The sequence below is a fragment of the Paramacrobiotus metropolitanus genome, unplaced genomic scaffold, assembly GCF_019649055.1.
Source record: "Paramacrobiotus metropolitanus isolate TYO unplaced genomic scaffold, Prichtersi_v1.0 Parri_scaffold0000001, whole genome shotgun sequence".
NCBI lineage: Eukaryota > Metazoa > Tardigrada > Eutardigrada > Parachela > Macrobiotidae > Paramacrobiotus > Paramacrobiotus metropolitanus.
Window position 1 is genome coordinate 1,981,188 of NW_026570221.1, and position 21,113 is coordinate 2,002,300.

Sequence of the window (21,113 nt, forward strand, 5' to 3'; positions counted from 1 at the left end):
GTCCCGTTAATTACTACAGCCTCATTGAAATTTTTTGAAACTTTATAATCTTTTAGAAACGTTAAAGGTCGCATATCGGTTTTATACATCGTTCCGTAAATTCGCGGCTTTTCCAACCAATTAGCTAAAACGCATGAACACTAGCTCGTTCACTCCCCTATCTCCACAATTGCCTGATACAAGTGAATAACCCATGGAACTTTACTTAATACTGTAAATTATGTTCTTCTTGACTACTCCTTTCAAGCCAAACTTGTTAATTAAATGCAGTTTCCAACAAATTTAGAAGGTAGCGTTGCGAGAAAAAGGTAGCCTTGCAGCACGTTTTTCACTATTCTCGTACATAGTTTTGTATAATATGCGCTTTTCGTTATTCCACAATGTACTACATCCTGTGCGAACCAATACCGCCAAAGTAGCGGAAATTTTGCAAGTCTCGCTCCGGTCTGCCAATGCACGCCAAGGTGCATTTTTCTTGTATTTTAGTTCCTATGGACAATCATGTCTTGCTGGTTTCTTGCGGTAATGCGGAAGACAGAACCGGAAAGGACATTGAACAAATCAAAAACAGTGTTGCCATCTCTGGTCACATTTGCAGTGATTATGGCGGTATCGATTAATGCCAGCGCATTACTACGTAAAAACGTTGTAAAACGAGTGGGTCGGTTATTTTGTTTACGCTCGTCAGCGATTGATATATTGTGAATTTTTGCGCAAGTGCTCATATCATTAAGAGTTTTTGCATTGTGCTAGATCTTTCGAAAAAAATATTGGTTTTCGGATCGAAATAACTATCTTTGTCTTGGGCATCTGGAAATGGCTGGATTGCTGTCGGTCGGTAATGCCGATAATAACCTTCTTATTGATTACCCTTATGCACCTCTAAGGTTGCAAGGAAGGTGTTTCTGTAAACCGAGCCATGTTATTTACAGTGTAGAGTCAGTATGGCGGTGTATAAGTTTTCCGATATATTAAACAAAATAATAATTATATTTTTGTTGACTATAGTGTATTTGTCTTATTAATCGAAGCTTTGTTAAATCAGCTGGCCTGACTGACCGCTGTAACTTTTTAAACAATTCGAGAAAAAAACACCTTTCAACGCTCCGTACCTCGTATGCCATGGATCGGCTGGTACTTGCCCAGTTTCTACTCTGTATGCTGTCACATTGTACTTGCGGTGCAGGTTTATATCTCTCCACCACATGCTTTCTTCTGTGCCGGAAGTAAAAAGGTCAAGGTTGCATATTGCACACACACTTGGAAAATAATTAATATAAATTTGATACGAGTACAAACTCCGTAGACTGGATCGCGGGGTTCTATTTTCCTGGTGGGTGTAAAAAAACTCACACTCGTTATTATACTTTTGTTATTTTTTTGACTGTTTACATTTGTGCAGGATGTCTGTGTGCACTCTGTAGGTACAGTAGTCTCATGGTACGTAGGTGATAACCATATTTAAGATATTATTATATCGATGCATTAGCACATCTGATTTGCAATTGGCAGTATTCGTGTATTAATAACATTCATGTTCAGAGGGGCAAATTAAATACGAAATTTCGATTCAAATTTCGATTTTGTTTAAAGTCTAGCTAAAAAATAAATATCTATATGTGTTACAAATGGTTCATTATAACGAAAAACTGCTTAGCCAGCTTAACGTAACACATCGTATTATTGTCTCTGAAATCTGTTGCCAAAATACAATTTCAGGCCGAGGCGGCAAGAACTGTATATGTTGCACCCATCCTAAATATATCACGCGTGACTCTAATCGAATGAATACGCGGTAAACCCAACTCCGGAGGAAGTAATACCCTACACGTACCGTCTAAATATTAATTTCGACCGCGTTACATAAGATTGTATGTGACCTTCACCCATCCACAATTCTCTGTAAAATGCATCAAGAGGCGCGAAATATAATACCTTTAAGGAGAGCAAAAAAAGTGCAAATCTTTTGAAAACAGCGCGTCAACCGCAGGTAGCACTGCTTCCCTCCATCGCGCCTGCGATTCATGCTGGCAGGTAATCTAGATTTCTTTATACCTCGAGAGACGGAATGATTGTATTAATCCACCCACTTATAGTTAATCAACATTTATGCATTTGTGCGTTGTACTGTGTACATACTTTACATGTAGAAAAATATTGCATTTATAGAGGAAGCGTCGTAATAATACATACATATGTATCGCTTACGACTAACACCGCCTACACGGGAAGCGTATTGCATACGTATATGGCGCACATCCTTTGTGCTGTGCGCCGGTCGTGCCTACCGAAGGCTGTTTATGGACCATCGTTTATCAATGCGCTTATTTATCATATACGTGCATATATAGAGGAAAGCACGATTAGAGCAAACTTAAATCACAGTGATTTTTGAAGATTTCATTTTCCAGCGTTCAGAAAAGTATTCATTTTATTAACTATGAGTATGCACTACTGCCGCACATAATGGGGAAGCCTTATTTTATTCGATTACTTTTCGCATTGGCATGTCTGACTTATTTTTGTTCCGGGATTCAGCTAAATATTGTTACCATCTCGGCATCTTCGAATGCCGGTTCCGGTGTGGAGCCGATGCAGAGCGCTTTTGCTGTAGCCATGGAGGATATGATCATAAAGTATCCGCGATTATATCAGAATCACACCAGAACTAATCTCACTCTTAAGGAAAACGTCTGCAAAGATTATGAATGGACATTTCCTTCGAATGTTTCCTCGTGGTATGGGAAGGGTTATTTTGATAGACCTGGACTTACCATTATACTGACATCAAGTAAGAGTTACTGAAATCATAATTAGCTCGATCTCAAGATGATTTGCTAGCAGATTTTCGAGCACCCAGCGGATCGCTTGGCGAATAAAACTGTTTGATTCAAATGGTTATAATCTTTATTATGCACGACACTTAGGTATCAAAAATCTTCCCAATGTTTCTTCATCTTTTGACGCTTTGGTTGACAGATCTCATGAATCAGATCCTGTTATAACAAAAGATTTCATCCAGAACCAGATCCTGTTAAAACAGGATCTAGTTCTGGATGAAGTCTGCGAACCAGTGCGTCAAAAGATGAGGAAAATTGTGGGAAGATTTTTGATACCAAAGAAGTTGTCGTGCATAATGGCAGAATAAAGTTATAGCCATTTGGAATCAAACAGTTTCGTGTATTCGCCGAGCGATCCGCTGGATGCTCGAAATCTGTATCCGTTTGTGCTCGCTGGGCGAGCGTACGAAATCATGCCTTCGGATCGGGTAGGACTGCGGAAATGGATGTGGCCGGAATTAAAACGTCTTTCTCGATCTAAAAACTTTAACCAGCCGTTGGGCGTCATCAAACCAAAATGTATTCAGCTGTGTGATGTACAGGTAGCCGACGGCTACGCAGTAATTTTTCGCAATTATTCGCAAGTAATTGTATTACTGTATATTCCGATGGCTACATACATGCCGCGAAATGCACGCAATATTTTTCCGATTAGTTTGAAATTATCGGCACGTACAGAGCTCGAGTAGTTACCAAATCGTTCAAACTTCAACACGAGCAGTACGGTTTACTAAATCGAAACCGAAGCATGGAAAACACCGGAACAAACGCTAAAGTGGAGGTTGCCAACAGAAATGCGCATGTCAAGATTAGTTTTTACTGCAAAAAATAATGTTAATGGCATCTACTGGAAGAGAAATTATTTGCAAAATTATGTATACTGAATAAAAACTATAAGGTAATACAACTGTTGCAAATGCATTCACAGTTGGCATACCGTAACCAGAATTACTACCATACAACTATATAAATAACGTAACTATACGTTAAAAAATCTGTGGCATACTTATTTCAAACTTTAACGGTGGTACTGCTGCAGATGTAATTAGGTATGCAGTCTGTAGTTTTCTGTACCAATACTAATTTTTGTTTATGCAATACCTTTCAGTATGCAATCTTGTGGCATCATACATTGGTGATTTTGCTCGAGGTGAGAAAAGCCTATCATTTCCTGGGTTAGTACACATATGTACACATTCTTTGTTTTTGATACGAATACTTAAGTATGTATAATCACTCCATTGATTATCCCGTGATTACACAGTGCTGTCTCTTCAATTTTTTTATATTTTCCCCTGTAGAAATGGCTATTCCAACAATGGCATGGTAAGCTCTGACAATCAACTTTATCGAATAAATTGTCAATTAACAGTACAATGACCAGATACGTGAACGTACAGTACACATCGTATACGCCGATATGCTGTACAGTCTGTATATGACGTTGCGCTGTCATAGTGCCACCGGCTTTCCTGATAATCCCCGCTACAGCACCGTGATATCGTTGAGCCCGGGGTCCATCCAGAATTATGCACAAGCACTGGTGACGCTGATGAAGATGAACAACTGGACATACATCAGTCTGATCCACGACAATCTCACCGGTGTAGTGGAAGCGGGGAGACCCGTGGCCATTACGACCATGTTCCGGCAGGTTTTTAATGCCAATCTCAAGATTGTTAACTGCAAATATTTCACCACAGATTCCGTAACCTCTTCCGTGGACGATCTGCGCTATGTAATGACACAAGCCAGTCAACATTCACGCTGTAAGTTAAGCCATTCAATCAGTCTACTGCAATATAATCACAAAGGTCATCCTTATAAAGAAACTGTCGTTACTTTTAGTGATCATAATTAGCACCTTGACGATTCCAATGCGGAAGCTTCTGGTACGGTAAAAACACGTCTTCTGCTTTTAGCTGAATCAACTGACATAATTCCAAGCGCTTTTAGGCTGCGGCTTACGATTTGAATATGACGAATGGCGATTATGTAAGTTTTTCATCTCAGTAGCGCCTCGATACTCCAGTGCGCAGATAAATGCTGCAATCAGACTGCTTGGTAGAGTATGTACCGAGTGAATTCTTAACAAATTTATTACATTAAAATTATAACTGTGCAGGTTTTCTTTTGCATTTACACGTGGCAAGTTCCCGGCGAGGCGCCGTTGACTTGGAATAAAAATGATAGTCTGGATGCGGTAAACATTAAAAAACCACAATTTTTCTTCTAAGTCACGGCCTATAATTACCGATCTTTCCCGTATTTCTCAGAAAGTACTTGCGGTAATGAAGAGTGTCATTATTCTCACTTCACCTCTGACCAATTGGCCGCGATGGAACGAAACGGGAGTTAGAGTCAACCGATTTCGAGAGAGAACTTTCAACACATCTTACGATGAAGAGAAAATTGTACGTAGGCTGATACTAGTATCTGTATGTACCGTATGTACGTGCCTGAAGTTAAAAAAAAAACCTGCTTTCAGTATAACGACTTCGCCATTACTTGCTACGGTGCAGCAGAACTCATCTCTCAGGTGATAAATCATTTTTTTTAAAGTAGAGACACAATTATTTTTTGTACGAGTTCTAGTTAATAGGTTCTGGATGAGATTTTGACGGAAGACCATATCCCCGAAGATGGCAAAGCCTTTACGTATGACGCCAACTTTAGCCCACAGCAACTTATCCAAAGAGTATCACATCGCACCAATCAGCTGACTTTCGAGAATATCACTTTCGTTCCGGGTTCTGGATGGCGGGTTCCCGACATCATTCTGCAACAGTTCAATACGACCACCAATAGTTTTGATGTCCGTTACTTCTCCCATTTCAAATATTATTCTCAATATTACACAGTGGCATTTCTGACCGGATATTATTATAGTGTTTGATATCGTTTTGTAGGATGTGTATTGGTATGATACGCAGCGGTCAAAGTTTTTGCCTGCCCCCGGCAAAAACCGCCCATTAATTTGGCCGTCCGGTGTACCGCCTCGTGATCGACCACTCTGTGGACTGACTGGAGAGAAATGCGTCCAGGTCTCCAGCAGTGTGTTGGTGATAGCAGTCGTTGTTGCGGTGTTGTTAATATTATCAGCACTTGCCGTGACCGTTGGATGCATATGGTAAACAACGCTAGTTGCTAGCAATATACAATATAAGTAACCGTTTTATTGGAAATTTTCTTCACATAATTCAGTAGGACCTTGTTAGTATGCTGTACTTAACTGCAGAAGCAATAATTCACCGTGCTGACGTAATCGAAAATAATTATGAACTCTAAAAACAGGTATCAGAAAAACAAAAACGATGACGATCAGGCATGGTGGCTTATTGAAGATCCCCATAAGGCAGGCGACAGTATGGCTAAAGACTTGGATAACCTCAATTATTCCAAAAAAACTTCTCGATCGCCTCAGCAGATCTTGCTGAGGGATGGGCGTTTGGCGTTTGAGCAGCCACTGGAGTGGAATCTCAGGTGGAAACTGGTCATATCCAGAAAGCTGATCAAATACTTAAGCCAAGTAAGTCCTGCAATGCAAAGCTACAGTAATTGGGCAAAGCTAATTAGTCACATCCATAGACGTACTCGTGCTACTAGTGTTTGTGCTAGTATTTGTTAGAGCGCCTAAGAGCGGAGCATCGTTTGTATTGTGTGTTGAACATGATGCTTATTACTTACTGTGTGCGTATATCTCAAATTTTGGATTTATTTACCGCTTTTATCGATATCGATGTTCACAGGTGCACAAAGTTCATCATCCAAATGTTGCTTGCATGTTCGGCTTGGGATTTGTAATGAAATTTCCGTACGTTTACTACGAATGGTGTTCCAAGGGATCGATCGAGAAGCTGCTGAAAACGTTTAATGTCGACCACATATTAAAATTTGGCTTGTTAGAAGGGTTCAGTCAGGTAAATTCTGACGATAAAACAGCTTCATTTCACTGCTAGCATTATTTGGCTTCGGTCACATAGGGCTTGACCTTTATTCACCAATCCCCAATTCATTGCCACGGGAATCTCAAAATGTCGAAATGTGTTGTGGACGCTCGTTTCATGCTGAAAATAACAGACTATGGTCATGAGAAATTGTGTAGCTTACTACTCGGAAAAGAGATCGAATATCCAGCGAAAACCTCATTCTTCCCAAGTCATCCATGGATGGCACCGGAAGTGCGGAATGGGCAGATGCCAACACAGGACAGTGATGTGTTCGCATTCGCTATCATCATTCACCAGATTCTAATGGAATGCGAGCCATTCGGCGCGGATCTGCCGGAAAAAATTGCCGACAAACGAACCGGTATATACAGTATAAGTAAATTTTTATGTACGGTATATGTACCGGTATTCGTGTGATATTTGCCATATTTCCAGCGGCGCTTTTACTTTGTTTAATGAATAATTTTGATAAAGCAAAACGACTTAAATAATTCTACAGAAAACTTGCCGGAACTTTTTCTTTCGACGATAACACCGCTGATTCGTGAAGCGTGGAACTTCAATCCAAAAGGCCGGCCAAAATTGCGTAAATTTGACCGAGCCATCCGATTGGCCAGCACGGCTGAAGGCATCCACGGGTCCCTGGTAGAACGCATCTTCATACAGTTGGCGAGATATTCCATTAAGCTGGAACATGATGTTGCCGACCGGACGTCACAGTTGAAATCGGAAAGGGAAAAAGCCGATCAACTACTGCGGGAAATGTTGCCCCAGTAACTGCTTTCATTTTCAGTATAGGTACTTTCCATTACTGGTATTTTACATCACGATTTGGGATTTTATTTCAGAGAAATCGTGAAAAAGCTGCGGAACGGACTTCCCGTAGTACCTGAGTACCTGGAATCAGTCAGCGTGTATTTCAATGACATGTGTGGATTCGCTGAGTTCGTGACAACCGTCGCGCCGCCGGATGTCGTGAACTTTTTGCACAGTGTATATTCCGCCTTTGACAAGTCGGTTGCCGGTTTTTCTGTTTACAAGATGGAAACAATTGGAAGCAGTTATATGGTAAGGCAAAGCACTGATGTATGTTATGTATATAAATATGCAAACCGAGAAGGATGGCATAATTGCAACTGAATGCTAAGAATGCTCTGCTCTGGGCTCGAAATAAGAGCAAACACGTAAGATGAACACGCGGCAATGACCTTTGCGTAGTAATTAATTTGAGTTGGGTTTGTTTAGGCAACGAGTGGAGTAGTAGAACGCATAGGCGACAAGCACGCCCAGCAAATATGCATGGCTGCTCTGGAAATTCAAAACGCCTTCGACCGCTTGTCCAACCACAAACACATGGCACTTATCAGTGGAATTCACAGTGGTCCAGTCGCTGTGGGCGTGGTGGGACTGAAACGCCCCCGTTATTGTCTGTAAGGTCATCCATACGATGGAAGAACTCGGACACAGACCAATGAGCATTTGTCTCATTGATAGATTTGGTGACACGGTCAACACTGCGTCGCGCATGGAAAGCCATGGAGCAGCAAATATGGTCCACGTTAGCTCGGATACGGTACATTTGGCATCGGCAACTGGTTTGTTGTTCAAGAACCGGGGAGATACTAACATCAAGGTAAGACAATGAATACCAGCTGCTAGCCAGTATAGACATAAGTACCTATGAAACCGTTTTATTGTTTCTTGCATATGTAACACATGTTTCTGCCAGGGAAAGGGCATTATGACGACTTACTGGTTGCTGTCACCCGAAGGCTGACGATTAAACATACAAGAATGGCACAGCCGTGACACTGGACACCTGCTGAACGGAACTCATTTAATCTTTTCTCTATTTCATTCACTTCATGTAGCCAATGGAAAGAAACGGTGGAATAAAATATCTCTTAATCTCAACAATAATAACATTATAGTTAAACTCTTATACCTTCTCTATGGTTTTTCGTCTTTGTTAATTATTAAAGTCCTTGAAAAATGTTTAACTGTATTTTTAATTATATTTATTGGAGCAAAGTGTTTTTGTGCCGCAAAAGCTATACGAATTCAATTTTTGGTATTTATAATTAAAGGTAATAATTAAAGTTTTAGCCTGTAGGTTCTTTCGCATGGAACAACCCAATATCGTGCAGCTCATGAAATATGCAATCTTTGTTAGCATTCGTATTGTACTTGTACTTTGTATGCAATTCTTGCATTGTACTCATGGTCAGTTTTCAGCAGTATATTATATGTACAGTACAGTATCAGGTTGTTAACGGACACTGGAATGTACGTAGTTTTTGTTTTTAGTGTAGTAATATTTCCGATAAACAGACAGTTCCGTGTGGTTGAAAGGCTGCAGGAAAACCTGTGCAGCTGATTTTTTACGCATTGAGGACAGGCTTCATTTTTGTGCATCGTACACAAAACAGTGTCATAAAATACTCTGCAGGCAACGATCGAGGCTTAGGTATGTCCATAGTGTCCGAGAACTAAAAATCCCCACGTGCGACCGAGTACACCGCCACTATGGAACATGTGCATGCAGCTGATGCGTATGCAAACTGCAAAGCACCCAACGCTGCAAATAATCGCTATCGACAGCTACTGTGCTTATTGGATATCAATCCATCGGCGATCTCATACACACCGTAGGTAAGAAGTGCCCAATGATACCGTGTAAGGTACATCGTACTAAAGGATCAGGACCATCTTCCACCTGGAACTGAAGGCATGTTCGATATTTCTTTGAAACTAAGTAGCACAAGTGGTCGATGAGCGGGAAAATTTACATCGCAGCCAATTACAGAAAAGCGGAGGGCACAGATGCTAAAGCGTATTCGATCAGCTGATTAATCAGTCGCTTTCCAGAATTGAACGATTTACGAGTATTGATGAAGTGGAGTTCCTCGAACAGGACTTATTTTTTTACATGCCCAAGCGCAGTCTACCAACATTCATGAAACATGCATTTGCGCACCTGTTTACACCTTTCGGTGTAATCAATGGGAGTACGTTGCTGTTGAATGGTTGTAACCTAAACTGGACAGAGTTTTAAGCCTTTGTGAAATCTGCACAAAAAGTTTTAGAGAGTAACGGGGTCATTACTAATTTAATTTACTAATTTTTCGTTTTTTACGCGTGTTTTGAGCCTACCAAGCGTGCTCGGGTTTGTGGATAAAGTAATGCTAGCAAAACGCACCATTTTCTTGTGCCATTACGTCGCAACATTTTCTCTGCTGTACGGATGCTCATGTATCCAAGTCAACCTAGTCACCATCTCAGCGTCCAACACCACCGGTCCGGGTGTGGAGCCGATGCAGAGCGCCTTTGCCATCGCTGTGGAGGATATGGTGAAGAAGTATCCTCACGTGTACCGCAACTATACGAAAACCGACTTAACCAATAGCTACGATGTGTGTAAGGATTATGAGTGGATGTTTCCGCCCGAGCTGGCAGCGTGGTATGGGAAAGGCTATTTTGACCGCTCTGGACTGACCATTGTACTGACATCAGGTACAACGCATTGTATAACTAAGATAACCAATGCTTGGTTAACGATTTAATCATCCAAATCTTTGTGATTACGTCATCATGTCATGGACTATATATAGCTAAGTTTTATATAGCATTGTTGGTTAATACTGATACTACCTAAAGTACGCTAATGTCACTTACTGAACTGCTATTGCAGTCTGCAATAACGTTGCCTCGTACATTGGAGATTTCGTACGAGGTAAGCAAAACTTAAGTGAGGATAGCGTCTGTCTTGAGTACCACTACAGTACCTGCATTAACGTTGTTAATTTACTAAATACTTTTTATGTGTTTAGAAATGGGTTTGATTACCGTCGCATGGTAAGTTAGTAAGGCAATAGATGGCGCAATTGGGCTATAACGGTTTTACGGGGACCTTCGATTTACATGCCGGGAAACGGAATCGATTGATGTTTTACGGTTATTTCCACACCTACAGTGCTACTGGTTTTCCCGTTGATAAACGTTATCCCACTGTCATTTCACTGACAGCTGGCGCTCCGCCAAATTTCGCACAAGCCCTGGTGACCTTGATGAAAACGTATAACTGGACCTACGTTAGTCTCATTCACGACAATCTGGGCGGTGCGGTGGAAGCGGCTCGTGCCGTGTCAACGACAAAGGCCACCCAGTTCATCTTCGAGCGCAGCAAGAGTATTGTTAACTGCAAATACTTCACGACGGATTCCGCTGTGGCCTCAAAAGCGGAGTTATACGACGTTCTGGTACAAGCCAGCCGGCATTCGCGTTGTAATATTTCCTGATTTAACACCACAATGTCGCGCACATCTGTCTGCAGAATCTTTTTTGCAGTGATTATGATAAGCACGTTGGTGGTGCCAATGCGGAAATTCCTGGTATAGTACCATTCCTTCTTACTGTACTTAATCAATAATTGTGACCGTCCAGGAAACATTGATTTATTGTTATAGGCAGCTGCGTACGATCTAAATATGACAAATGGTGATTATGTACGTCATTCATGCATCCCATAAAGAAGCCTGCATTGATAATGTAAAGAAGCCTGTATATGTACATTTTGCAGGTGTTCCTGTACATTTACACATGGCAGGTCCCCGAGGAACCACCACTGTTCTGGCAAGAAAACGATGAATTAGATCCAGTAAGTATTGCTTCTACTCTGTAAAGACGCATAACCTTGATCTAATTCAGTTGCACAGAAAGTGTTAAAAGCAATGGAGCGGGTGCTGCTTTTTGCGTCTCCTTTGTCCGACTGGCCGAGATGGGAAGATACCGGCAACAGAATTAATCAAATACGCGAGAAGATGTTCAAAACACCCATCGATTATGAGAATATAGTAAGCATTAAGGAACAGATGGACATCATGTCCGTATATCGAATATGAGCACACGATACTTAACGGTTAATTAGATAAAAGGTAATTTGTCGCTCAGTGTATATATCCATATTGTATTGTATGTATTGTACATGTTCTTTTCTATTGTAGCACAACGATTTTGCAATAACATGCTACGGAGCAGTGGAAACCATTTCCCAGGTATTTGAAGGTTATTCTTTAGTTCACTTCCGACCGGAATGAACGCATTCAAATCAGAAAAAGCAGATGTACTTAATAAACTACAGTGCGCCGTCACCGCTGATCAAATTAACATTTAGTAAGTATGTCGCGACAATTTAAGTATTTTTGCTTTCATATGCGCGCAGGTTTTGGATGAAATTTTGGCGGAGGACCATATTCCCGACAGTGCGACGTCGTTCACGACTGACAACTTTAACGCGCAAAGAGCAATCCAAAAAGTTTCTCACAGAGTCAATCAACTGACATTTGAAAATGTTACCTTTATGCCCGGCACTGGATGGCGCCTTCCGGCTGTTCTTGTTCAACAATTCAACACAACGACTAAAAGCTTTGATGTTAGAATATTAAAAAAATTGGACTCTTTTCAGTATTGAATTCAAAAGTGGTGTTCTAGGACATATACTGGTACGATGCTCCACGTGGCCAGTTGGTATTTGCTCCCGGTAATCACCGTAACCTTTACTGGCCAGCCGGTTCACCGCCGCCCGATCGCCCTATCTGTGGATTTGAAGGAGAGAAATGTGCGCGTGCACCGCGGATTCTGATCATTGCCGTATGTGTGGCCAGCATACTGATGGTGCTACTTATCAGTATGACGATTGGATGCTTGTGGTAAACACTTTTTTGAACTATATATGCAAGGAAAATTTGATTAATGACACTGGAATGCCTTAACATGCTCTAAACACGGGCCAAAAATCGGGAAGAACTTAACTACTGTACTGCTCTGCGATGTGCATTTTGCTGCAGCTATCAAAAACGAAAAGCAGAGAAAGATTGGACGTGGTGGGCAGTCGAAGACGCCAAGAAAGTTGACGAAGAGGGGGATATCCAAGGAAATCCTGCCAACCTTAATTCATCAAAAGTTAAGCCTTCCCCCCATCAAGTCGTCCTTAGAGATGGCCGTTTTGCGTTTGAACAGCCGTTGGAGTGGAATTTGCGATGGAAAGTTGTTGTATCAAAAAAACTTATCAGATACCTGGCCCAGGTAAGATACGAGTACCTCGTACTTGCTGTCTCTTTCCCATCTGCACATGCACAGACGTTTTACGTCGTATTACCTACTTTGCTCGCTTGGTTTCGATTAGGTGCATAAATTTCATCATGCCAACGTTAATGCTATGATCGGCCTGGGATTTCAGTCAAACTTCCCGTACATTTACTACGAATGGTGCCCTAAAGGATCTGTTGAAAAGCTAATAAAAATGCATAATGTGGATCGAATCCTTAAATTGGCTTTACTGGAAGGATTCTGCCAGGTAACGCGGTATTGTTTTAGCATTTATATACACGTGTGCCCAAGCCTTTCTTAGCAATTAAATAATTTTAGCGGTGCATCATATTCGAATTTATCAGCAATAATGTTCAAACGTATATACACCTTTACAGGGCTTGACTTTTCTGCATTCGTCTCCGCTTCACTGCCACGGGAATTTGAAAATATCCAAATGTGTCGTCGATGCACGCTTCACTTTAAAAATAACCGACTACGGCCATGAACGCCTATGTAGCTTTTTGATGAATAAAAAACTGAATTACCCAGCAAAGAATTCATTTTTTCCCAGCCATTCATGGATGGCACCGGAAATCCGTGATGGTCAGCGTCCATCGATAGAAAGCGATGTATATGCCTTTGCCGTCATCACGCATCAGATCGTAATGGAGTGTGAGCCCTTTGGTAGTGATCTGCCCGAAAAACCAGATGCCAAGCGCACCGGTACCTACAGCTGTTACTAATCGTTACAGTTACTATAGTTATAAATGTTTTATAATTTGCACATATATATAGATATAATTGTTTTGAACGTTGGCTTTGATCAACCAGGAAATCTGCCAGAGCAATTTGTTGCGTCGATAACCACATTTGCTCGCCAAGCATGGGACGTCGATCCCAAACATCGCCCCAAACTCCGTGAGCTCAGCAAAATTATTCACGATACCAGCGCTGCGGAGGGTTTGCGAGGATCGGTTGTTGAACGGATTGTTAAGCAACTGGAACGTTATTCCGTTAAGCTGGAAGGCGACGTATCTGATCGCACATGGCAGTTAAAATCGGAACGGGAAAAAGCCGACCAGCTCCTGCGAGAAATGCTTCCAGAGTAATATTGTATTGTAAATTATGGATTGACCTTTACGTTCTCCATGTAATCCTGCGTTATTACAGAGAAATTGTAAGAAAACTGCGCAACGGAATTCCTGTGGTGCCGGAATACGTTAACTCCGTCAGCATGTACTTCAACGATATGGTTGGATTTGCCGAATACGTGAAAACGGTTACGCCGCATGATGTTGTTAATTTTCTACATCGAGCATATTCCACGTTTGACAAAGCCATTTCGAATTTGTCCGTTTACAAATTGGAAACTATCGGAAGCAGCTATGTGGTAAGATGTTGTACGCATAAACTTTGCAAAGCTAAGCATGGAAAAAAAATTAATAATACCGATATTTATTAATATGTACTTGAACGGAACATACCTACTATTTACTACTATACTACACATAATGTACCTACGTACTACAGTAGTCATTACTTTATACAAATATATGCAGGCAACAAGCGGTTTAGTGGAGCGGATAGGCGACAGTCACGCACAGCAGATTTGTATGACCGCTCTTGCAATCCAGAACGCATTTCTCCAGCTACAAAATCGTGGGGACATGGCACTGATTAGCGGTATTCACAGCGGACCTGTGGCGGTGGGAGTGGTTGGCTTGAAACGCCCTCGTTATTGCGTGTAAGACTGCGCGAGCACATTTGCTGTTCTTTGCCTTGACCTTTTGCAATCCCGCTTACATCGTTGGTCATTGTTAGTACATAACTCACTCACATCATTATCATAGCAATTATATGCCCTATAATACACAGGTTTGGCGACACGATTAATACAGCGTCCCGAATGGAAAGCAACAGTATTCCTAACATGATTCATGTTAGTCCTGACACGATGCAGCTGGCTTCACCGTTCGGGTTTACATTCAAAAGCAGAGGAGGGATTCAGATTAAGGTACGCACTTTAGTAAGATCTTCGAAGTTACGCGCTTCAGTAAAGCAATCAGTTTACTAGAATAAGTCTATTTCGGTACTTGGATGTGCAGGGAAAAGGCCTTATGGAAACCTATTGGTTAGTTACGGATGAAAGCAAGACGATGGAGGACATTAAGGCCGACGAGGGGGGACATCAGCATTAGGACAATAGTCTTCATAACACATTATTGTTCATTGTTCGTAACAAGCACCGTTACTGAGCACGTCGGCTGCCGTTAATTTGTGTTATCGAATTTAACGCACACATAGTTATAGTATTATTGTATATACGTAGCTAAAGAGTTGTAGAGTTATTAGAGTTGCTTCTTAAGCTTCAAGCTAGCTTTTACCAATTTATTCAGAATTGTTTGTACTTGTAATGTATATTGTACAACTTCGTTGCTGACAGGGCATATCTACAGTATATGCGCGATATGAAGTGCTGCAACAAACTACGTTTATAACTGAAACGCTGCGACATCTGCACATGTACATACAAGTGCCTGACGTGGATTAAAAACTGATTTTTGCTGGAAACTGAAACCGTATAATCTTTCTCTTTACTATGCCGCTACGCACTTTTCTTCGCGATGTACATGTATCTTCACTAAAAAACTGCACGTAAAATTAAATTGCTTACAGATTAGTAGTTCTATCATTTCTCTGCGACTAGCGATACGAGTGCAATATTAAAGTATGATTATTTAATCGTAAGGATCATTATGCCCTTAATAAAAAAGTACAAAGTACTTACTTACTTACTTATATCGTACAAAGTACTTACGATTATATCTTATCGATAGTTGTTAACGTTAATAAAGGACATGCACTGATTTGTGCCGCAGCTCAGTGTTCTGGGCAGCGGCCACACAGTGCACGCACCGTGGAGCAGGCTTGCCCGCCTGCTCAGTGCTCATTATAATAGGAACATTTTGTCCCAAACTGCTCGCGATAGAAGTTATGAAAAAAGCGACTAAAAACAGTTATGGGATTTCGTCTTCGTTCTTCCAAAGTTCTGAACTTCGATAACTGCGTCTGCAGCTTTACTTGTCTCATTCTGGCGAACAGTTGAGAATCTAGAGCTCAATGATTTTGATTTTTCTAGTAAAATTTTTGCTGCATATTCTCGTGCTGTTAAAAGGTTACAAGTGAGCAGGAAAACTGGAAAAGTAAGAATGTGTCGAATTCTTACAAAGCGTCGTCTGGAGTATTACGCCAATCCCCTTTACGACAAAGTTCCCTTGTTCAAAGAAGGTGCGTCAGTGGTTGGTCTTTTTTGTTGGTAGCATTTGCATAGTGCATACGTAGTGGACAATTGGACATCCCGCAGAACCTGAGCGTTATCTGCAAAATAGCAGCAATTTGGGCTGTGTGGCTTTTTGCATTCAGTTCACCAGTGCTATGATAGTGATTGACTGATTGTGGTTGTACCTGGACGGTGGGTTTGATCACTTTGGAGTCTCATGTGGCGTTTAGCACGGAGAAGGTCTGCAGTTTGCTATTGTTCTCTGTAATCTGCATGCTCTCCGAAGAATGACGATGCCTGTATCCGTGAACACTATTCGTTCTTATCCCTGAGTTCATTCCTGGTTCGCTAATCACACTGCATTTGCTTTCGTAATCGTTTACTGTTTGCGTTGTGACGTTGTCTGTCGTTTGGTTTATCTGCATGAGTAACAATAGTTTCCCTCAGTGATCGTTGCAACACGCTCATATCATGGTGTGCGTTTTAGTAATTCCGCGGTTGCTTGCTTTGCAGGAGATATAGTCTGGGTTTATGAAAAGCCACCCCGTACCTCGGTATGGATGGTGTATGAAGCTAAGGTGCATACAAAATTTCGTCAAAATTTGCGTACATTGATTGTGCTGCTTTGATGTGGTGTTTTACGTGCTGTTGTGCAGATCAAAGCCCGACTGGCGCAGCTAATGCCGCAGTATGACAACTATCTGCGAATGGGAGCGGACATTCCTGTCTACGATGTGGAATTTCAGTGGACAGTGGTGTAAGCGCATTATATGCATTGTCATATAGGTAACCTGGTGTATGGAGTTGCTCGATTGGCGACATACAATTTATCAGTTAACACTTGATTTAATATTTAATTACATTAGTATTATTATCAGCGTTTGGCAGTTAGTTTATCCCATAAAATTCCTCGCAAATACGAAGGATTGTTCGTTTGTACAGGGAAGAGGAGCAACCGGACGATGACGATGTACAAGTGGTGGAACAGCGATTTGTCAACCGATTCTTTGAGCAGCACATCTACGACCCGAAACGACTGACCGCCGAAGAAATGTTCTGCCACGTGGGCATGAACAATCAGAACGTTCTGTACGTGGAGTAGCAGATCGAGGAAAAATGCAATATTCTTTTGCATTTATTTGGCTATCAGCTTTGTTTCTTTCCAATTTAAGGTACAATCTTACGGACGCCCAAAAAGAAGTTATTCCGAAAGAAGGTCTTGTTTTTATCGGCAACACACAATATGCAGAGCTGCTGGCATATCTCGAAAGGTAATTTTAAGAGCTACTCGTATCGAAATCAATATACAGTCGCACATATTTAACAAATGTCTGCTGTACAAGCTTGTCCGGTAATTTCCTACGTAAAGGTACAGCTAGCGCGAAGTTTGCGCTTATAACGATGGCCACTTCACTACGTTTATCAATTTACCTAAATACGCTTCGCAGGCAGATTGTCGCTTACCGCACCGACCATTTTCTAGCCACCTTCCGCCAGGCAGTTACTATTATCCTCATACAATTATATGGCGTGCAACAAGCCAACAGCCAGCCAAATGCATGTTACGTGTTTAAACAGTGTGGCGCCGTAGTGTGAAGTTTGGCGTAACACGCAAATTTGTGTAATTCGCTGTACAGATTCGTCAGAAATTACCGAACAAGCTTGTATGGTAATGCTGGTGTCTTTCATAGATCAGGAAAAATGATCGACCACAGTAGCTGCGATACCGATTTGGAAATAAGCGATGAAGAAGCAGTGTAAGCGTTAGCTGTTTTAAAGTAGTGCACGTGGAGAGTGTAGCTGTGTAGGTGTGATTTGTAGCCAAGAATCCGATGCGGATGAGGAATACCGCGGAAGGAACAAAGGAAATTCGAATGTTTGGAAGAAACGCCGAACTAAGGCGCATAGGTGCGGATTAATTTTAATCCTTATTTATGCATTTGTACTAGAATAAAATTGCGCCAAGTGGCATTTAAGTACTTACTGGTATTTGGATGAATAACTTTCGGCGGTATGTTACGGTCCTCCGCCGTGAGAGCAATGTGCGCGTATATATATACGTCTAACTGCAATGCTGTTCTAGACGAAGACGATCGAAGTCATCTCCGAAAAAGCCATCCCCGCTGAAGCGTAAGTCATGTCCTGCTCAACGTGCAACACTGAAGCAAGAGCCGCAGCTCACTTGGTATTTACTCCTTTTCTTCGTGTTGTGATGGCTTTTTCGGTTGAATTGTTCGTTTTTATTTAAAGGCCGGCAAAACCCGTATGTCCCAAATCCGCCGGAATATTTCCACGCAAGTATGCAACTGTTGTACTCTGTAATGGGTCTTTTTTTAAAATTAACTTTGCCGATGCGAAGCATTGCTTGACCTGACAGTAGTTATGATCGTGTTATATGGAAACTTTTGCAGGAGTATTTTAAAGCCGAGTGCCAGCGATTTCAGTTTGTCCTCTTCGACGTCCGGTGAAACTGATGATGTGGATGTCGTGGAGGAGAGAAGGTAAAATTGGCCTGTAAATGCTGGCGTTCTACCTCGCTTGCGAACGTTGAATTACTTAACATGCGTTAATCTGTACGGTGCAACTGGGAAAAAATTCAGAACCCAGAATCCAGCGTTCATGATAAAATACTGTGTGAATTGTACAGAATATTGCTAAAAAATAAATAACGAAGGCTCACCTGTAGCTATGATTTTCCATATATTACTGCGGTAGGTATTTCGATGGGTTTCAAACTTTTCAGACCAATGCATCAGATCTGTCATAAAAGTTTCGGAGGCGTGAAACCGCACACGTACGTAATGGAGAATTGGAGGTGTCATTCTAGATTTAGATTGGTTGCGCCAATATTTGTATGGTTATGTTGTTCTACTTGCAGGCAAGACGAATTAATCGGCCGGCACGAAAGCGAGAACGATGATGATACTGGAAGCGTAGACACAAACGGAAATGAGTATCCTAAACCGGCAAATCAGGCAAGTGGGGTTGCGTTATTGAAAGAAATTGCGTTATTGGTTATTTTGGCTTGAAACTGCGTTATTGGTTGTTTTGCGAGTCAGACAGGCTGAAAGACTAGCAGAGTTTTGTTGTTTTGTTAGTTAACGGAATGGTACAGTATAAATAGTGTAATCATTTCAGTGTTGATCACAGCAGCTCCTTTGATTTTTATGCATTCTGTCTACCAGGCGATTATGGAACCGGATGTTGCGTCGGAGGGAGCGTCGTCGAATATGGGGCATATGGTTATTCACGGGATCAACGCTGGAGGGAAATCCAGTTCGTCCGGGGGAAGCCGGCGTGGAGGCACCCAGGGTGGTAGGGGAGCGCGCCGGGCCCGTGGACGAGGTGGTCGGAGTACGGCAGCGCTGCCGCGTCGAGCAGCAACCAGCAAGAAAGCCTGCTGTTAATCCGCACTCTCATCAGCATTATACGGGAGATGATCCTTCTTATCTGCGGTGTTGCGATGACAGGCTGATTTTAATGCATGCACGAGTATGCTGTGTGCGTTGCAGTGTCTGGAAATTTTGAATGCTTTTAGAATGAATGCTTGCTTGCTTTTTTGAATGCTTTTGATCTTTCATATGCATCTCGATGTTTACTACTCCCAAATATTTTCGGTATTATTTTTTGAAATTTTTTCAATCATTTATACGTCATGTTTTATGTTTAGCCTGTTTCTCGATGGTGGTCGCATTTTAGTGTAAACTGACGGCATGAACTTTCGTTTTATGGTGTGTCTCAAAAATAAAATTTTTGTGAATGGTTCTCATCTCAATGCAGTTGTCATTCATCCAAAATAGTCCAACCTATACAGTTTAGTAGGTTTCCACACGATAGGAAATCCACCCTTTCCACGACAAAACAAATCCAGATTCCAGTCAAATTTGAACTGAGATTGATATACAAGGACCGCGACATTCTCACCGTAACACCGCGACAAACTCCCCACTGCCAGAAAAAAAATTTTAAATCATCGACCTATGGCAAAGGCCACTTCAGACGTGTCGCTGGATGGCGGCTTCCAGCATCCTTGCGTTAGATCCTTGGAACCGATCGATAGCCACTCCATTCTTGATAAAGACAAAGGTGGGCTGCGTATATACAACAAAGGTCACTAACACGGAAAGTGACTGGAATGCGACTGGAGCAATACGCAAGGCGTGATAAAAAGCTAAACTGACGCTTAATCTGTTAATGAATAACTTATTAAGCTTAATCTGTTTGAACTTCGAACTAACTGCGGCCATTTCATGCATTTAAACCTATAGATTGTGTTCTTCGTGTTAATAATAATTCGGAATTCATGTTCCATTCTTGGTCACAGAACTTTAGTCCAAACAGAACAAATTGTACTTACGTTTTATATAAACTGTACACAAACCATCGACCTAAAACGTACACTCACAGTGGAAGTCACGCCATACTCCGGATGGATATCGCCCGTCTTATCCAGGTCCACCTTGACGAACTGGGCGTTGTTGCCGTACTTCTGAGCCATCTCCTCGTAGGCAGGGGCGATCTTCGTGCAGTTGCCGCACCAGTTGACGTAGAATTCAGCAATGATGAGATCATTCCCCGCTGTGCTTAGAAGACGCTCCATGCTACCCCTCGACGGGATATCCTGCGGGCTAGGCATCAATTTGTAAAGGGCGCGTGAACATACGGGAGTAATAAAAAACGGTATTCAAGCCCGATCGAAACGGCAAAAGTCTGAAAAGTCAAAGGTATAAAAAAAAAAGTGATGAATTGTGGCGCACACCGAGTACTTGCTATTATTTACATATTGCGAACTTCTATTAATTTTACTGTATTAAGTAGTGCAGTGTTAATTATTGACCTCATAAGAACTAGAAACGTACGCCGTGACGTCACCGCTTTCGCATACGTGAAACCGCATTGCGACTGCCTATGGTAACATTACTGATTGTACTGTACAGTACACATGTGCCATTA

General features: G+C 41.7%; 5 protein-coding genes across 7 annotated transcripts; 4 read left to right on the top strand and 1 right to left on the bottom strand.

Annotated features, from left to right (window-relative positions):
* Window positions 1-2,466: 2,466 nt before the first annotated feature.
* LOC129594759 (atrial natriuretic peptide receptor 3-like) lies at window positions 2,467-5,736 on the top strand. Its single transcript, XM_055491589.1, has 10 exons — window positions 2,467-2,791; window positions 3,949-3,990; window positions 4,142-4,166; window positions 4,299-4,609; window positions 4,689-4,732; window positions 4,797-4,835; window positions 4,966-5,043; window positions 5,117-5,254; window positions 5,329-5,379; window positions 5,443-5,736. The coding sequence occupies exons 1-10, from the start codon at window positions 2,467-2,469 to the stop codon at window positions 5,734-5,736; spliced, it is 1,347 nt and encodes a 448-aa protein (XP_055347564.1).
* Window positions 5,737-5,775: 39 nt separating this feature from the next.
* LOC129601984 (atrial natriuretic peptide receptor 2-like) lies at window positions 5,776-8,699 on the top strand. Its single transcript, XM_055500947.1, has 9 exons — window positions 5,776-5,970; window positions 6,135-6,369; window positions 6,590-6,760; window positions 6,824-7,151; window positions 7,290-7,563; window positions 7,639-7,858; window positions 8,036-8,220; window positions 8,285-8,423; window positions 8,520-8,699. Exons 2-9 carry the CDS (start codon window positions 6,208-6,210, stop codon window positions 8,565-8,567), a joined length of 1,527 nt encoding a protein of 508 aa, XP_055356922.1. The 5' UTR covers window positions 5,776-5,970; window positions 6,135-6,207; the 3' UTR covers window positions 8,568-8,699.
* A 903-nt stretch (window positions 8,700-9,602) lies between these two features.
* Window positions 9,603-15,420, top strand: LOC129601887 (atrial natriuretic peptide receptor 1-like). The gene is made up of 19 exons (XM_055500848.1): window positions 9,603-10,303; window positions 10,482-10,523; window positions 10,621-10,645; window positions 10,764-11,074; window positions 11,138-11,181; window positions 11,257-11,295; window positions 11,370-11,447; window positions 11,506-11,643; window positions 11,794-11,844; window positions 12,012-12,221; window positions 12,281-12,498; window positions 12,637-12,874; window positions 12,975-13,145; window positions 13,276-13,603; window positions 13,712-13,985; window positions 14,051-14,270; window positions 14,440-14,624; window positions 14,756-14,894; window positions 14,986-15,420. Exons 1-19 carry the CDS (start codon window positions 9,973-9,975, stop codon window positions 15,076-15,078), a joined length of 3,135 nt encoding a protein of 1,044 aa, XP_055356823.1. The 5' UTR covers window positions 9,603-9,972; the 3' UTR covers window positions 15,079-15,420.
* Window positions 15,421-15,833: 413 nt separating this feature from the next.
* On the top strand, window positions 15,834-19,912 carry LOC129589165 (uncharacterized). 2 transcript variants are annotated; one of them, XM_055483770.1, is made up of 13 exons: window positions 15,834-16,168; window positions 16,674-16,738; window positions 16,817-16,917; window positions 17,103-17,249; window positions 17,333-17,431; window positions 17,852-17,917; window positions 17,982-18,068; window positions 18,244-18,345; window positions 18,411-18,458; window positions 18,572-18,661; window positions 18,904-18,954; window positions 19,039-19,135; window positions 19,346-19,912. In XM_055483770.1, the coding sequence occupies exons 1-13, from the start codon at window positions 16,090-16,092 to the stop codon at window positions 19,565-19,567; spliced, it is 1,254 nt and encodes a 417-aa protein (XP_055339745.1). In that variant the 5' UTR covers window positions 15,834-16,089; the 3' UTR covers window positions 19,568-19,912. The 2 variants fall into 2 exon arrangements, with proteins under 2 accessions (XP_055339745.1, XP_055339831.1); XM_055483856.1 differs by lacking the exon at window positions 18,904-18,954 and having other exon boundaries at window positions 15,835-16,168.
* LOC129589280 (thioredoxin-2-like) lies at window positions 19,839-21,019 on the bottom strand. Of its 2 annotated transcripts, none has more exons than XM_055483989.1 (2): window positions 20,560-21,019; window positions 19,839-20,251 (listed from the first exon to the last, which is right to left on the bottom strand). In XM_055483989.1, the coding sequence occupies exons 1-2, from the start codon at window positions 20,794-20,796 to the stop codon at window positions 20,156-20,158; spliced, it is 333 nt and encodes a 110-aa protein (XP_055339964.1). In that variant the 5' UTR covers window positions 20,797-21,019; the 3' UTR covers window positions 19,839-20,155. The 2 variants fall into 2 exon arrangements, with proteins under 2 accessions (XP_055339964.1, XP_055340047.1); XM_055484072.1 differs by having other exon boundaries at window positions 19,842-20,251; window positions 20,566-21,019.
* Between the last annotated feature and the right edge of the window lie 94 nt (window positions 21,020-21,113).